This window comes from Rhineura floridana, chromosome 3 (genome assembly GCF_030035675.1).
Source record: "Rhineura floridana isolate rRhiFlo1 chromosome 3, rRhiFlo1.hap2, whole genome shotgun sequence".
Taxonomy (NCBI): Eukaryota; Metazoa; Chordata; class Lepidosauria; order Squamata; family Rhineuridae; genus Rhineura; species Rhineura floridana.
In genome coordinates, this window is record NC_084482.1 from 66097547 (window position 1) to 66115950 (window position 18404).

Below are 18404 nucleotides of genomic sequence, written 5' to 3' on the forward strand. Positions count from 1 at the left end.
GGTTACCAGTTGTTTACCAGGCCCAATTCAAAGTGCTGGTATTAACCTTTAAAGCCCTATACGATTTCGGCCCAGTTTATCTGAAGGAGCGCCTCCAGCATCACCAATTATGCCGCCTGACAAGATCAGCCACACAAGACCTTCTCTCGGTCCCACCAGTTAAAACAGCTAGGCTGGTGCAGACCAGAGAGAGGTCATTTTCGATTGCCTAGAGTGGCCGTTAATTCGGCCAGATAGGCGACTCAAAAATAAAATTTTATTATTTATTATTTTTGCTACAGCATGGACGTATCATGCATAGCCTATGTAAAAATAGCATGAGTGACTATGTTACCCTGATTGCTCATGTGAAACGGACATTAGAAGTCTAGAATGGCGTCCCCAACTTTTTTAGCTCTGGGGGCACATTTGGATATCTAAGAAACTGGTCCTGAGCACCAAAAAATAGCCATTTCACAGAAGAAAAATTGGTGGTGCTCAGGACCACCCATCCCCCCAAAACCCTACAAGCATAATATCTACCCCCAAACTAATAAAATACAGATAAAAAAGCAGTACCCCCAAAAATAGGCAAAGCACCTCCCTAAACAACAAATGCCTCAGATAATCCTTCCAGCAAAGAGAAAAGGCAAAACACCCCAAACAGCAATAGAACAAAAAGTGTAGGTAATCCCTCCCAATAGCTAAACAAAAAAAGCAGAAGTATTCCTATGTCAACAAACACAAAAATGAAGTTAAGACACACATACATATCCTACCCTCTCCCCCAAGAAATCTGGAGAAAAAGTTTCCCCGCTGCCGCCTCCAAATGCAAAACTGGTCACCCCCCAATCCCCAGGCTTACCAGGCAACAGCAGGGGCCTCTTCTTTTCTGAAGAGTTTCAGCCGAAGGCTGGAAATCAAGGAGTGGCCTCCAGCTGCCCCACCCTTTTCCTTTCCTATGAAGAAAGGAAGGGAAGAGGGTGGGGTGGCTGGATGCCTGCACCTCACTTTTTAGCCAACTGAGGTCCACCCATGGTACAAGTTTTTCTTTTAGTGTTTTTTTTTAAATGGGAGTGGCTACAGACCTTAGCAGGTACCAAGGGGAATGTCTGCGGGCATCATGATGCATATAGGTGCTATATTTGGGGACCCCATCTATAGGACATACATAAGTCTGTTCTGTGAATACCAGTTAAGAAAGATGGGCTATGGAAAGGAGAAACTGCCAAAGCAGGCAGTTTTTAAATTTTAACAACCTTGTTAGCAGTCCCATAGCAGTGCAAATCTGCACCAGGCATCTGTTGTGGAATTTTCTCCTTAATGAAGTCCTTGTCCAGGAAACGACACTGAGGCAGGTTGAAGCTCACGGCTGTTTATTATACTTACAATTGCAAGGAGTCCCTGCTAGCGTGCGCTACGGCGGGAGGCTCCCTTCTTCCCCACTTCACAGGGTTTTATAGGTTTGAGAAAAAGTTAAGGTACAGACATGAATACAATGTTATAAAAAAAATATCAAAAATTTAATGTATACAAACAAGCAGTATGAAATCTTTGTAGGTGTTCTCATGTAATAATTCAAAATAGGCCAGAAATTTTTTAAAAATAACTCAATGCCCATACATAGTAAGAAACAAAATATATAATGTGGTTAAAACAATGTCAATATCAATGTGAAGGGCAACTTATAAACAAAGGCCAATATGCATAACCTAATGCCCATGAAAATACAGAATGTGTAACAAAGCCAAACGCGTTTCGACAAGAATTCTTCTTCAGTGGCCTTGAGAATGGATATACATTTTATACTTTGTATGCTGAGATACGGACTAATATGTGGATTGTATGTTAAATCAATGATTCCTTTCCATCTCTCAATTCTAAAGAATTGAGACATAGGATGGGGCCAAGAGCAGAGTTTCATACTTAGTCTGTCTTTGTGGGGAGAGGAATTGGGTCTTCTGGTGTAGGAGCAGGGAATGGACCGAGTGAAGTATGTAGATAGTAAGAGGATGGCACTGTACCAGGTCCAAAGATTTTTCGAATACCATGGCGGTGGTGGCCAGGGTGCGGAGGCACGGAGGGTAACCTTTAGCGACCGGGTCCAACTCCGCACTGAAGTATGCCACAGGGTGCATGTGGGAGCCAAAGGTTTGAACTAGGACGCCAGCTGCAAAGCCATCACATTCATGGCAATAGAGGATGAAGGGTTTGTTGTAGTCTGGTAGGCCCAGAGCCCTGGGGCCTCTGCCAGCTGCTGCTTCAGGGATGAGAAGGCTACAGAAGCTTCCTCAGTCCAAACAGCGGGGCCTTGTAGTTCACCTGCGGTGAGGGAGAGTAAAGGTTTGGTTAGTTGTGAGAAGTTGGGGATCCATTGGCAGCAGTAGTTGGCGGATCCAAGAGAGGCACGGACTTGGCGCTTCGTTCATGGCTTGGTTGTTGTTATGTGCCTCCAAGTCGACTATGACTTATAACGACCCTATGACCCTATAAATCAGTGACCTCCAAGAACATCTCTCGTCCGGCGGAGCTTTTTCAAACTGTAAAGGGGCTTTTACATTCTGGCCCTAAGGACGTGATTGAACCGTCGAAAGCACACTGGCAAATTTGCCAAGCACTTTCAGAATAAAATCTCTTGCATCCGTCAGGACTTAGACTCCAATGTTATAGCAGTTGATTCAAACGAGGTCTCCGGAGCACAGTCTGGTCATGTTTTGTTGGATGAGTTTCAATTGGTGCAGCTTGAGGACGTGGACAAGGTGCTTGGACAGGTGCGTGCAACCACCTCTGTGTTAGATCCTTGCCCTTCTTGGATAATAAAAGCTAGTAGGGATGGCACTGCCGGCTGGGCCAGGGAAGTGATTAACGCTTCACTATGTGAGGGAGCGGTCCCGAACCGCCTTAAGGCGGCGGTGGTGAGACCACTTTTGAAGAAATCCTCCCTGGACCCAGAAAATTTGAATAACTGCAGGCCGGTAGCAAATGTACCATTCCTGGGCAAGGTTCTGGAAAGGGTGGTTGCATCCCAGCTCCAGGCTCTCTTGGATGAGACCGATTATCTAGATCCATTTCAATCGGGTTTCAGGCCCAGTTTTGGCACGGAGACGGCCTTGGTCGCCCTGTATGATGACCTTTGTCAGGAGAAAGACAGAGGGAGTGTAACCCTGTTGATTCTCCTTGATCTCTCAGCGGCTTTTGATACCATTGACCATGGTATCCTTCTGGGGAGGCTTGCGCCAATATGGAGTTCCGCAGGGATCAGTCTTGTCCCCAATGCTCTTTAACATCTATATGAAGCCGCTGGGTGCCGTCATCAGGAGTTTTGGAGTGCGTTCTCATCAGTACGCTGATGATACGCAGCTCTACTTCTCCTTTTCATCTTCTTCAGGTGAGGCCGTCAAGGTGCTAAACCGATGCTTGGCCGCGATAATGGACTGGATGAGAGTGAACAAATTGAAGCTCAATCCAGACAAGACTGAGATGCTGTTAGTGAATGGGTCCCCTGACCAGACGATGGATGTTAGACCTGTTCTGGATGAGGTTACACTCCCCCTGAAGGAGCAGGTGCGCAGCTTGGGAGTCCTTTTGGACCCATCCTTGTCACTTGAGGCGCAGGTGGCCTCAGTGGCATGGAGTGCTTTTTACCAACTTAGACTGGTGGCCCAGCTACGCCCATATCTGGACAGGGAACATTTTGCTTCAGTTGTTCATGCTCTGGTAACCTCGAAATTGGGCTACTGCAATGCACTATACGTGGGGCTGCCCTTGAAGACGGTTCGGAAATTGCAGCTCGTGCAGAATGCAGCGGCCAGATTAATAACTGGGACCAAGAGGTCAGAACATATAACACTGATCCTGGCCCTCTTGCACTGGCTGCCTATATGTTTCTGGGCCCGATTCAAGGTGCTGGTTTTAACCTATAAAGCCTTACACGGCACGGGCCCGCAATACCTGATGAAACGTCTCTCCCGATATGAACCTACCCGTACACTGCCCTCAACATCGAAGGCCCTCCTCCGGGTGCCTACTCAGAGAGATGTCCGGAAGGCGACTACAAGAAAGAGGGCCTTCTCGGTGGTGGCCCCCGAATTATGGAACACCCTTCCTGATGAGGTTCGCCTGGCGCCTACATTACTATCCTTTCAGCGCCAGGTGAAAACCTTCCTCTTTGTCCAGGCATTTTAATATTTTAATATTTAATATTTTTATATCTGTTAATAGTTTGTATTTGTATCTAATGTTTTAACAGATAGTCATACAACACACCTTTTATAATTGGATGATTAGTTGGTTTTTTAGCTGCTTTTAAATTGTTTGTTTGTTTTTTTAATGTACACCGCCCAGAGAGCTTGCTATGGGTGGTATAAAAGTTCAATCAAATAAATAAATAAATAAATAAACATCTGTCATGAACCACCCTGTTCAGATCTTGTAAGTTCAGGTCTGTGGCTTCCTTTATGGAATCAATCCATCTCTTGTTTGGCCTTCCTCTTTCTACTCCCTTCTGTTTTTCCCAGCATTATTATCTTTTCTAATGAATCATGTCTTCTCATGATGTATCCAAAGTATGATAACCTCAGTTTCATCATTTTAGTTTCTAGTGATAGTTCTGGTTTAATTTGTTCTAACACCCAATTATTTGTCTTTTCTGCAGTTCATGGTATCCACAAAACTCTCCTCCACACCACATTTCAAATGAGTTGATTTTTCTCTTATCCGCTTTTTTCACTGTCCAACTTTCACATCCATACATAGAAATCAGAAATACTATGGTCTGAATGATCCTGACTTTAGTGTTCAGTGATACATCTTTACATTTGAGGACCTTTTCTAGTTCTCTCACAGCTGCCCTCCCCAGTCCTAGCCTTCTTCTGATTACTTGACTATTGTCTCCATTTTGGTTAATGACTGTGCCAAGGTATTGATAATCCTTGACAAGTTCAATGTCCTCATTGTCAACTGCATAACAATGTGCATAAATCTTCTGTTGTCATTACTTTAGTCTTTCTGACGTTCAGCTGTAGTCCTGCATTTGTGCTTTCCTCTTGAACGTTCATCAGCATTCGTTTCAAATCATTACTGGTTTCTGCTAGTAGTATGGTATTGTCTGCATATCTTAAATTATTGATATTTCTCCCTCCAGTTTTCAAACCTCCTTTATCTTGGTCCAATCCTGCTTTCTGTATGATATGTTCTGCATATAGATTAAATAAATAGGGTGATAAAATACACCCCTGTCTCACACCCTTTCCGATGGGGAACCAATCCGTTTCTCCATATTCTGTCCTTGCAGTATCTTCTTGTGCAGAGTATAGGTTGCGCATCAGGACAATCAGATGACATGGTACCCCCATTTCTTTTAAAGCATTCCATAGTTTTTCATGATCTACACAGTCAAAGGCTTTGCTGTAATCTATAAAGCACAGGGTGATTTTCTTCTGGAATTCCTTGCTCCGTTCCATTATCCAATATATGTTTGCGATATGATTTCTGGTGCCTCTTCCCTTTCTAAAGCTAGCTTGGATGGATGGCATTTCTCGCTCCATGTGTTTCAGACAACGGGATGGAGAGGGTGCGGAGAGCAAGGACAGGGAAAAGCGCAGAAATGTTAGCAGGCAGCAGGGAAAGGGAGAGGCCGGTTCCAGAGCAGTGAATGGTTGCATTTAATTTCTGCAGGAGGTCCTGGCCTAGAAGATTAACAGGGGAGTTATGAGAGAGCAGGAAGGAGTAAGCGGTCCAAGTTGTACTTCAGCCGGAGCCAAAACAGCATATTGTAGAGGTTCACCAGAGCCTCCAACAGCCAGGATAGACTTTCCAGATGGAAGGAGCGAAGGTAAGTCAGAGGTGTGTAGGGCAGAGCGTGTGGCACCTGTGTCTACAAGAAAGGAGAGAGGCTGGTTATTAATATGCATAGTCAGAGTAGCGGAAGGACTGGTGCTTGGAGCTCGATACTGTCTTGCTCTGGAATTTCTCATGCGTCTTGGGTACCACCTTGTGGACACAATGGGTAGGATGCCTTCCAGTGTCCACGTGAGTGACAATAGGCGCAGGTGTCGCGAGGGAGGGCCTCCCGGGAGGTGTGGCTCTCCCTCCCCATTCCTCTGGCACGCCCCCTGGATGGGGTGTTACAGCCACGATCGCTGGAGGTCAGTTGAGGCTGGGAGCGCCAAGGGGGAGCAGTGCGGCTCGCCGGGGGTGGCTGGTCACAAAATGCCTTTGTCTGCAGCGCCATGAGGTCCATCTTTGCCTTTGTCTTCTGTGCCATTTGCGTGTCCTTATCTGCTTTCTGTTGGGAGAAAATCTGACTGGAAACAGTTACAATCTTAGCAATAGGATCGGACTCCCAACCGAGGACTACAGTTTGGAGATGCTTGCGGACCGGGGGTAAAAGTCCATCTATCTACACATTAACCAGCAGAACGTTTAGCGTGACATCATCCGGTTTAACCCCGCCAAATCGCTTGAGAATCTTACAAAGACGGTGGTAGCAGTTTGCTGGGTCCTCGCCATCCTTTTGCTTACACAGACACACCTGCTGCCAGTTGATGTTAGGCAGTTGTAGTTCCGTGCAAGCAGCTAAGAGACGTGAGCGCAGGAGAGCCAAATTCCTTTTATCCTCAGTACTAACAGGGTGGTTCAGGACAGATGCTCTTGGAGGTCACTGATTCATAGGGTCGCCATAAGTCGTAATCTACTTGAAGGCACATAACAACAACAACAAACTGTGACCTGGGTCTTTATCAGGCCATTTAAGAGCAGCATTTCCAACTCCCATGCCCATTTGGGTAAACAGCACCTGGTGTTGTTCGGGGGGTAAGAGTCCCGCTAAAATTTGATTTACATCTGCCCACGTAGGGTTGTACACGTCAAAAAGTTGCCCTAATTTCTCAGAAAATTCCTGAGGAGCATCACATGATTTCAGGAAGGTTTGCGACCAACTCATGAGGTCGGAGGTGGACCAAGGAACATGTACAAAAGTGGTATCCCCTCCTGCTATTGGAGAGGGATACTCGCACAGGGGAGCTTGTAGAACGGTGGCATCAGGAAACACTCTGGGGAACTATTTTGGGCAGAAGGTCAAATTGAACACAATGGGGAGGGGCTTAGGTTCCCTGAAAGAACGCAAGTTATAGTGCCATCCGGATTAACTCCTTTCTCAGTTACTTTATAATTCTGGAGCAGTCCAGACTCCAATAGTCCAGTCAGTTCTTCGCAAGTAAGGTGTTGTATTTTAGCGGAGAACAAGTCTTTTTCCTGGTGGTCCAAAAAGAGGGTGGAAAAGGGGTAAGTGAGGGCACCAGGGGCAGGAGGGGATGAGTCAGTTGGGGCGTTAGGGAAAACTAGTTGGTTGGAGGGCTGGGAGCCACGTGGTTGGGGTGTCGAGATGGGAGGCAGCGGCACCCAAGAGTCCAAGGGGTCATCAGATGGGGCAGTAGAGCAGTAAGGCAGCCCCCCCGGGAAACACAGGATACAGTGGCTGCAGAGGTTGGCGCACGGGCAGAGGGGATGGTCTTGCGCAGGAACTGCTGTTGGAGGTCTTATTCTTAGAAGCCTTCAATTCTTTATTTTCGGCCGCTAATTTGGAGCAGGAGTCTTTCCAGCTTGCCAATTGGGATTTCAATTTTCGCTTTTCCCCTTTTTCCTCCCAGAGGGACCAGTATTTTATCTGGCGGGGGTGTGAGGTCTCTAGAAAACCCCTGAGGTGTTTTAATTTGTCTGAATCGAAAGTACCAGTATCAGGGAACTGCAGTTCAGGGTCTTCGCAAGTATACCCGTTCCAGTGGTGAGCTAGCTTAACTAACTTTTGCCCAGTCTTTGGGCCCAGCTGGGATCCATAATTCTTACACATACAACGCAAGGGTGTTCCAGAATCGGGACAGGACTGGCCTGAACCCATTTTCAGGTGGGCGGTCTGGGGGGCAAAGAGGTAGGAGAGGGAAAAAAAGAGGCAGAAACCAGGCGTCCCCGGAGATAGGATAGCAACAGACAGTCCCCCAGACCTTTCCATAAGGGAAGAACCCACGCCTAGGCAACAGCAGCAGATTTCTTCAGGAAACTGGTTCTACCCGGAGAGCCAGTTCCAGTCAGAAATGGTTGGAAACCGGTTTCACTCAGCAGCAGAAATGTAGTCCAGGGGCCGAATTAAAGCTTCAAGCACTACCCGGTCGTTTGTACTTACCGCCGCCAGGAAGAGACCTGCGTTTGAGACAACCAGGAGACCAAATGGTCTCTACCGATGTGGTGTGTCGTCCGGCCGGCTGAGGCAAAAGTCGCTTTCCAGTGGAGCGCCTGGATCCTGCTCACAGTGCCAAAACGTTGTGGAATTTTCTCCTTAATGGAGTCCTTGTCCAGGAAACGACACTGAGGCAGGTTGAAGCTTACAGCTGTTTATTATACTTACAATTGCAAGGAGTCCCTGCTAGCGTGTGCTATGGCGGGAGACTGCCTTCTTCCCCACTTCACGGGTTTTTATAGGTTTGTACAGGGTACAGTCATGTGTCCCAAGGTACCCAATAAGGGGCTTTACCCGTTTCCCGCTCCCACCTGGCTCCGTGATTCGCCAGGTAATTCTCCATTGTAGGGAAATAAGAACACACATACTCATCCCTTATCTGTCTTGTCCTGTTGCAACATCCGTCCCCATCGCTCTCATCTACATGCTAATACCAACGACCCCTGGAAATGGGTTTTTCCACTTCACGTCTAAGCAGCAAATCACCAGTGTTTACCAAATGACTGAATGGAAAAGAATGTAATCTCTCAAAATGTGTAAGCCAAAAGCTATCAGAACAAAAGCTTCACGTTGATGTGCCACTCAGTAAATGTTTCTTTCATATTTTGCTGTAGCTACCTGTCATAATTTTGCTGTATCACCTTCACATGATGAATAGTTAACACTATGTCAGATATGGAGGAATGGGGACTTCCTCAATCCTTCTCATCCCTTACCCAAAGGAAGATGTTTGCCTGACCCAGAAGTCTTACTGAATTCTTTAGGATTTATTCCCAGGTGCATGTAGTTAGCATTGCAGCCTAAAGTGGCAATGATTTCAGTAATGAATACGACGAGGAGGTAGAAGGTAATGTTCCTTTTTCACTAGTCCTTGTCCCATCAGTGAGGCCATTGCCATGAGTGGACTGTGGTACCAAGCCTGTTTTTCCATAGCTGGCCCAACCTATTGCTCTAAACCAGCCTTTCCCAACCGGTGTGCCTCCAGATGTTGTTGGACCACAACTTCCATCAGCCTCAGGCATCATTGCCAATGGCTGAGGCTGATGGGAGTTGTAGTCCAACATCTGGAGGCACACCGGTTGGGAAAGGCTGCTCTAAACGATGACCATGACCTTCAGGCTTTGAGAACGAGGGTAAGGAACACTTCTGCCCTGCTAAGTTAGAAGCTGCATTCAAGGGCATGTTGTGGACAACATATCCTAACCAGGATAGAGTCAGGTTTTGTGTGTGTGTGCACACACACACACAAGAGGGGGAGCCTTAGAAATTATTTCCCTCTTCTCCCAAGTTAGGCTGGGCATATTATGCAAATCAAACCTTCATTTGAGCATTTTGTACTACTGCTCTTGGAAAGTACCACAATCTGTTGTAGAAGGAGCAGGTCCATGCCTGGAAAGGGTGGCCTTGCAGTTATTCTGCCTGCCTTCTCTCTCCATTGCAAAGCATGTGTGAGAAAGTTGTAGCTAGACTGTTATCCTACCATCCTTGCTTTGGCTGTTCCAGGACTACATAGTCTGTAGCTGATGTTCAATTAATGTGAAAGTAGAAGTTGAAAGTATTTCAGGAAGCTCCTCACTTATCTGAAGTCCTGACCCTTGGACAGTTGTGTACATACAAAATCAAAGCACAACTTTTAGAGTGGATCCTTGGTAAGAAGGAAATGGAATGTCCTTATAAGCCACAGCAGATATAAGCTGCAATTGTGTGTAAATCAAGGTAGGTAGTCCATTGAACTCAATAGATAAGCTGGAGTTCTGTGCACAGTTACTTGGGTTCAGGTGGTTTTAGCCTCCAACCTGTTCCTGTCACTTGGGTCCCAAGTGAAGTGGAGAGAATTGCTGTACTGGAGCCTAACGCTAATCTGAGTTTATTCAGAAGATGTCCCATTTGTTTCAATGGGATTTATTTCCAAATAAATATGCTTTCAGTGTAACTGTGCCCTCTCCCATAGGACAGTAAAAGTCATGCATCATGTGGCTCAAAGGAAAAGGGCACAGACATTAAAATGAAAGATTATGTAATGGGTAACACAAAAATGTTTTTACAGAGCAATCCGTGGCCTTCCAGATGTTGGTTGACTCTGACTCCAGTGAGCACTAGCCAGCATGTCCAATGGTCAGTAATGATGGAAGGTGTAGTTGTAGTTCATCATCATTTGGAGGCCACAGGTTTCCCCTTCCTATTATAAAGCATGAACAGTTTTGGTGATTTCCTTTTCAATTTGAAACCTGTAAGCTCCTGTTTTAAATTCTGCAGCTGTGTTGAGCAAAGCCAATTGCTATCATTGATAAGAAAGTGAGTAAAGAAATCTGCGTAGGTTTTCTTCATTGGTCAGTACATGTAAAGAAGGAAATAAAATATACCACTGCTTTAATTGCACATTAATAACAGAGCACTGAAATGCAACAAAAGGTACACCATGCTTCAGACTTTCTTTCTGAGCCTGGGTCACTTCTGCTATCAGAGCCGTGCCAGGAGAAAACTGCCTACAGTGACAGCAGGGAGGAACCGGGTGCAACTCCTTTCACCAACAGATACCTTTGGTTGTAAAAATTAGGCAACCCACCCACTTCACTTCATTCATACATGACCAGAGGAGACAGATGAACAAGTACACAATTTTATTTATACCTCACCCTTCAACAGGTTCCCAGGACAGCTTACCAAAAGTTAAACAGGTTCATGCCCCCTTCCCATCTAGGTTGCCCGTAACTTCCTCACTGCATCTGACCCTCTGATATTCCTACTGTGCTTGGAGGTAAAGTGGGCAAAAAAACCAGTGGGGCATGTTAAAGTTTCTATAGTTCATTTCTCTAGTGGGAAATTTATTGTAATGAACTAATTCTGCATAAGAGATTTGTGAAGGTTGGTTGCTTACAAACAGAAAAGCCCCTTGGGCAAAATGTTGCTAAAGGTGCTGCTCTGGCATAGCAACATCAATAAAAAATGGATTTCAGCTTACTTAAATCAAAATAAGGCATCAAGCCTCCTGCTTCCCCAAGTGGGATTAGAGTGAGAGTGTCACCCACTAAATCATTACTGCCAGCTTGCTGCCCTGTTTAGCCAGTTCTTAAAATAAATAGTTTGTGATTTTTATTTTATTTATTTATTATATTTGTATACCGCCCCATAGCCGAAGCTCTCTGGGTGGTTTACAGTAACTAAAACAAATGCAATTTAAAATACATCTTTTTAAAAAACAATTTAAAACACAATTATTTATCAGCATTTCTTTAACTTTCACTCCAAAGCTGAAGTGTCTTCCCCTGCACTGTGATCCACCTGCTAGTAATTTGCAGAGCTTCTGGCATAAATTAAGCTTTTCTACTGTTGCAGTCTGTATTAGTTAACATGGCATCTTAAATAGCCCAGCAGTCTTGTTTTTTCCAGATATCAGCCTGAAACGTACAGAATGTTAGTCACACATCATACTATTAAATGAAATTCTAATAATCAATTTTTCACTACTCATAGAATTTCCACTCTAGTTAAGCCATTTTTAATCTAAAAGAAACAAGAAGACTCTCTAAGACCAGCTCTTAAATACAACAAATAAATGGTGAAGAAAAAAGAACAAACACATTTGTTTCCTTCCCTGGGTGTGCTGGGAAGCCTCAATTGTTAAGAGAAACATCTATACACATTTTTAAGCAGTTGATTATCATTTGTATGCATGCCCACAAAATGTATACGATTTGGGCATGGATGATAGTGATGGCAATTATGACACCAGTATTTAAATTCTAACTATTGAAGCAAATTAAATTCAATTTAGAAAACAATTTTATAATTATAGGATGCATGGCTTTCTGAAAAACAAAGCCCTAAACTCATTAGAAAATGGGAAAGCATTCAAAATCTTAAATGTTTTCCTGTTATTCAGATATTTTGTTGCAAGGCAACTCAGAGCAGGAGGAAACAGTTCCATCAAAGACCAATTTTAAATTTTAGAAGGTTATCCAACATGCTACAAAATTCTTGCACTCCCCTCCAGTGTGCCTTTTTTTTTTCAGTGCCTTCCACTTTTTTCCTGTGAAAAGCTGCAAAAGGAAACATTTAAAAAGAGCAGCAAGCCCAAACACATTGGGTAATTTTCTAAAATACAAGGTCTTCTACAGCACATTGGGAGGCTTTCCGTTGCCTCATCCCGTGTCCTGGTGCAGCTCTTGTTTGTTTTTGAAAGGCAGCTCATTCAGATAAATAACAAATAAAATAATTCCAGTCCTTCAAATGCGGTTACATACAGGATCAAGATGACAAGGACTATTATGTAGGTTGTTTCATGGTTTATTTTATGTGAAACGTGTGACAAACCTTATTCTACACTCTACAGGCCTTTTTGGCAAGAACTCTCTCTTATTACTATCTTGAGCTTGTAGTTGAAGTAATTTCTGGGTAGGGTAGTAGTATCAGGATTTGAGCCTGCAGCAGGGCTTGGATATGGAATTGGAGGAAATTCAACTAATTTTAGCCGGTCAGTCACCACCAAAGGAGATAAACTACAAGGAAATCAGTCAGACTAGCAATGAACCTCTTAATAGCAATAGGGTGGGAGGGTGCTGGTGGAAGAAATAATTGTCAGGTCACTATAATAGCTTGCAGGTCAGGTGTGTTCATTTGTCTGAGCAACAAAAAGGATTAAGCAGCACTCAATGCTTTCTGCCCCATCCCACCCCCAAGACTTGCTAGCAAAGGGGGTCTAACAGTCATTCCAAGCCATGGATCTAAGTAACAACTTCAAGCTTTTTATATTTCCCTTGAGTTGCCCTTTTAGCTGAAAGGCTTGTGCTTACTCAAAGAGGCAGTAATGACTTGAGGTTTGATTAATCTTAGAACATCATTTCTGCTCCTGAACATTTAAAACATTCATTTTGTGTTATTTCTGGCTGGGCAATGATTTGGTCTGTAGGATGCCGCTCCATTTTTTGTCTGACCTCCAGCAGATGAATGGACTGCATACTACTAGGGCTTATCGCTTCCTCATTACTGCAAGCTACAGTTCTCTTTTATTTTCAGCAAAGCCACAAGTTTCCATTTACCATTCCTAATTTTCCCCTCCCTTTTCCTAGATCAAGGTAGTCCTCAAAATACTCTTCTGCTTCTTCCATCTATGTAATGCAGGAAGACTTGAAGTGAAAGACATATATACTGAATTCTAGGATAGGCACAGTGGTGAATTTACTAACCACTTTCAGTTTTATAGGCATTTATCCTCTGATAAGCCCAAGCAGTCATGTTCAAAGAGCTCCTGATCAGTGTAACTCAGTGATGTTCAGATTGTTGGCTCAGTTAGTCCCTTCATAAAAGGTAGCAAACAAACCAGGAAGTCTTCCATTAACCATAATTTTCAATTTTCTCTGAAGTGGGAAACCAGTTAACAGTCTCAGAATAAGCCAGGCTATTAGAAGCCTACTTCAAACCATAGCTTTGGAAGAAGCCAAGATAACCATTAACCGGTTTCCTGATCTTGGAAGAAATGGAAAACGTCCTGATCTGTTTGGCACTTCATGCAAAGACATTACATGCATGGCCAAGAAAGCTCGTTTCATATCATGGCTTCTTAAGCCAAGATATGATAGTTTGAACATGACTTCTAAGATACAGGAGTGAATAACCAGTGAACATGCAAAAAGGCCCACTTCTGTGTGATATAAGTTGGTCACGTCCCATATGCTAAATAGTTTTCAAAGCACAACAGATGTATAGTGATGTTTCTTACACAATTTGATTTAAAAAACTTTTCCTCACAGCTGCATAAAACTGAGTCAAACCTTTTTTTTCTGTCCCTGGTAAGTTTTGTTTTTAAGTTTTCCTTACGTTCAGCCAGTTTCAGTTTCATCTGAAGAAAGCTTTGCTCATTATTCTTGAAGCCTTAGGGATCTTTTGGGTTATTTTAGCCTCACTTTGGTAGGTGAATAACTAGTGCAACCAAAGTAAAAAAGTTCATACCATAACAAACTTTAGTGGATCCTGAGATCACTAGAGTACTCTCCTATCTGACCATATGAAACCATATCTCAATTCACATGCAATTTTTGTACAAGAACAGTCCATTCCAGTAGTTAAAGCACATGTTTTGTTTTCAAGAATATGGCAGTTTTTTAAAAAACACTGACACATGGATAATGTCCACAAAATCCTACAGTCTTGGGTTATAAGTACATAGTTTGAAATATGATAATCTGGTGTTATGTGTGAATGCTGAAGACTATACATTGAGTGCCCTACTCCATTTCCAGAATTTTGCATATTAAAAGGAGAGGAGGGGGGGAAATGGAATGGGAGGTAAAGCATGGCAAGTTTATTGGAAAGTCTTCCTTCACAACCTGTTCCTGAGTGTTCATCTGCCAACAAACTATTTCATGGGGCTTCCCAAATAGTGCTTTGCAGCGTAACAGCTGAAGGGCATATTCAAAGTGAAAAAAATTTGGTCTTCACTGAGAGGAATGACAGTGTACATGGCATGTTCTGCAGTCTCTGCAACCTGAAATGCCCTTGAATTTTTTTTTTGGGGGGGGGAGGGTAGTTTTGATTATAACCTTAAATGAGCAAAATTGTTATAGGAGGCTTAGAAAGATGGTTCCTAAGGCACTATTTGCAACACAAGGGGGAGGTGAATGTGAAAAAAACAGCTCACATTTGCATTAAATAAAGTTTAGAAAATCAATGGAGTGGAATTTACATGAGAAGTTAAACTGTTTTCCCCTCTCCTGCACAGGGCTTTTCTTGGCAATCCATCTAGCCGCCTGTCCTGTTATGTTAAAACAGGATCCCCGATACCATGGTCAGGATTGCAGGTAAAGGAAATGGTGATGGCGTAGCGCGTGCCCCAGTGGACCTTTTCCACATGATGGAGGTTCTCAGAGCCAGAAGTGAAGAAGGAAACCCTGCCTGTAAAGACAAGAATGAACAATCAGGAGGTGGACAGGATGCATACCATATGCCTGCGACTAATACTTAGGGTATTGTTATCAGATACCTACCCTGGGACATCTACAGATTCAAGATTTGAATGCTATCTGAAAGCATGGTACCTGGTTCCCAAAGAACAAGATAATGCTACTTAAAATATATAGACAGACCGCAATAAGAATGCTTGATGTGTAGTATTTTTTAAAAAGTATCCATACTTGTTCTGGAGGACAAAGACTTATGTTTCAGCAGCATAGCTGCCATGGAGCACAATCCCAGTGAATAGAGCTGCTACACAGGTAATGCTACACAGCATATTTGACAAAAACATTTCAAATCACCACTTTCAGAAAAGAGATTTTGGCTTGTCTGTTTTCTTCTGTTCTTGAGCTCCACAGACCAAAGTTGCCTGACAGCTTTCAACAGGGCAGAGAATACCATCCCACTCTACAAAATGGGGAAGTGTAGGAAACACACAGTAAGGTGTTCTTGTATTTGTTAATGTATTTTGCTCCCTCCCTCTCAAAACAAGTCCAGGGTTGTGTAGCATAAGGGGTACCTGGAAAGCATGTTTAATTCATTAAAGTGCCCAGTAACAAAGAATCTGCTGTAGCAGTAATGGTCTGGCAGATAGTGGGCCCCACTGCTCTGGGATTCCCCCCCCACCCTCTCGTGAAAGCACAAACATCCTCCTAAAGGAAAGGGGGGGGAAGCTGCTGCTGCACCAACCCCAACTCTAGCCTGCTACTGGACTGACAAACATTGTGAGAAAACCCAGAGGAGCTTGCTTCGCACGAGTTCAAAGATTAGCTTTGCTGAACACACAAGCACTTTTGAAGACTGAAATATAAACAAATAGGAAAGCTGTCCTAAGTGCTGAAGTCCTACTTAAGTTTATATGCCAGATTCTCCCTTGGCTGAAAACATTTCTGCACGTAGACAAGGGAGTACACACAGCACAGGCACTTTCACAGCAGAATCTTCTCAGGTGTCCAGTTCTCTTGAACAAAATGCATTGTCTGAACCCAGTGTATGAGCTTCCTATAAAAATTGGGAGGTGCAAAATTTAACTGCTTGGTCAGTAGGACCAAGTCTTATTGTACAACATGTTGCCGTCATTGCTAGCGTAGTGAATGTGGACACACGCTCAAGGATTTTTGTTCTATCTACTATTTGAAAAATCCAGCAACCACAAAATAAAGAACTGGCATGTTTGAACTCAGGATGTTGTTGCTGTTTTGATTTCACATAATCAGCTGCAAGGAACAAACAGCTGAACACTGACAGGATCAAAGTTAATTTCAAGAGAATTACAGATGTATGGATTGACTTTGTTTAATGTCTTCATCAAGGGATTTGAGCACTACCAACCAGGAAGAAGGACTTTATGGGGAAGGCAGGTGCCATGCAGGACTTTTGGGATTTTCTAGGTACTTGCAGTGGCATAAGCATTTATCCAAATGTATATTGTACTGAGTGGTGCCCAGCTTTCTACCAGCTCTTACAACAAGGGCAAGATCTGGAGATACTTTACAGCGTGAGAAGGCTAAGCAACGAAAATACCCTCCTTTTCTCTAGGTGACAGAGCTAGGAGGGGTCTCTCAAATGGCTGAAGTTACATTGTGTTGGCAGGAGAATCTGGATTTAACACCAGGATGGGGAATCTTTTTGGCTCCATGGGCCAGATCTTTACATGGTCCCACTACACAAGCCAACTTTGGTAGATGGGCAGGACAATCCACTAGTCACATGACATCATTGTGAGACACATGATCAACAGATGGCTTTGTCCTGCCCACCTGTCAAAATCCCTTGTGTGGTGTTCCCAAGGAAATAACAGTGTATTGGGCACTGGTAGCCCTATGCTTGGTGCTTTGGAAAGCATCAATCAGGGCTAGCAAAGTGCTTCGTTCTCACTTCCCCATCAGCTGATGCCTGCAAAAAATCAGGGCTGCTTGCTTTGGGTATGCCCACTGTTCCCAGCAGGGAACAGGTGCACACAGCTAAACTGAGCAGTATGTAACTCTGCCACTCATCAACTGTAGAGCAGGGGGTTAAACTTCCTGCTGGGAACAGATGCATATAGCCAAGACCCAGCAACTAACCTCGCAAATTTGGGGGTTGGGGTAAATGGCCTTTTGAGCCAAATTGGCACCCATGGCAGGCCAAAATTCACCTATAGGCCAGAGGTTCCTGCCCCTGGTTTAAGAGAAGCTCTCTGCCTATGCTGCTCAAGCAAGTGTGTTTTTATGTAAAATGATCTGCTTTGGGCAGAGCCAGTCAATCCAACTATCTACCCTCAACAGTTCAAAATAGCTTATGTCAGGCCATTATTGACTAAGCTCTTGAGAACATCTTCACATCCCTTCCTCTATTTCCCTCTCCATATCTACTACGGCAGGGGACCAACCTTTTGGGCCCCAGGTCACATTTGTAAATCTAAGAAACTCTCATGGATACCACAAATACCCATTTTACAGAAGAAAAACTGATGATGCTCAGAATTTCCCTCCCACAAAAAAGAGGCAGCACACACCTATGCACACATACCGAAATAAATAAAAAGTAGGCACCTACCCTCCCCCCAAAGCATTTTTAAGAATTGTAGGAGCAGAGGGCTTTTGGTGGGCAATATGGGGAGATGTCTGATGGTGTTCATGGATGCCATCTTGGGGATCTCACGTGTATAGACTATAGTTCTTGCAAAACTACCAACACAAGACAAAGAGTGCAATTTGTTGCCAGAACTGGAATCAGTAAGCTTTTTTCCCCTCTCCAAGAACGCAACATATTTTGAAATCAAGCCTTGGTTAGTCTTTGATTAATGATGCAGATAATCAAATTTGTATTCCAACATTCAGATAGGTCTGGGTGTAATCTACTCCAGCAGTGGGGAACCTGTGGCCCTACAGATGATGTTGAACTCCAGCTTCCATCAGTCCTAGGCAGCATAGCCAATGGCAGGGATGATGGGAGTTGCAATCCAGCACCATATACAGGGGCCAGAGGTTTCCCACCTCTGATCTACTGGTTACCAATTTCATTACAAGAGTAGGCTTGCTCCATCACTCTGCATCACCTGCACCTACTTTGTTTCCCTTCTATATCCCTATTAAAAATCCCATCAGAGTTTGCAATGTGCAAAACTTAGGTTTTGCAGGCCCCACATTCATTTTTTCCTACAGCGGCAGAACCAGAAACAAAAAAAGCTGGAGGTTGCATTTCACTGCTGGCTGATAAACATTTGCCAAGAAAGTTATGAGATCATTATTACTTTGGA

General features: G+C 43.9%; 2 protein-coding genes across 3 annotated transcripts in view; one reads left to right on the forward strand and one right to left on the reverse strand.

Moving 5' to 3' along the window:
• Positions 1–16413, forward strand: part of LOC133379998 (urotensin-2 receptor-like) — a 26220-nt gene extending 9807 nt beyond the window's left edge. Inside the window, exon 3 of one of the 2 annotated variants that reach the window (XM_061616379.1) lies at positions 14931–16413. The gene's annotated coding sequence lies outside the window, so the exon portion shown is untranslated. Of the gene's footprint in view, positions 1–5655; positions 5711–14930 lie in introns of those variants that run through there. The other variant, XM_061616380.1, reaches the window with a different exon arrangement.
• The window catches only part of OGFOD3 (2-oxoglutarate and iron dependent oxygenase domain containing 3), a 68065-nt gene continuing 60380 nt past the window's right edge, over positions 10720–18404 (reverse strand). The window contains exon 9 of the mRNA XM_061616381.1: positions 10720–15103. Within this exon, the coding sequence (XP_061472365.1) occupies positions 14967–15103 (137 nt within the window). The 3' untranslated portion in view covers positions 10720–14966. The remainder of the gene's footprint in view (positions 15104–18404) is intronic.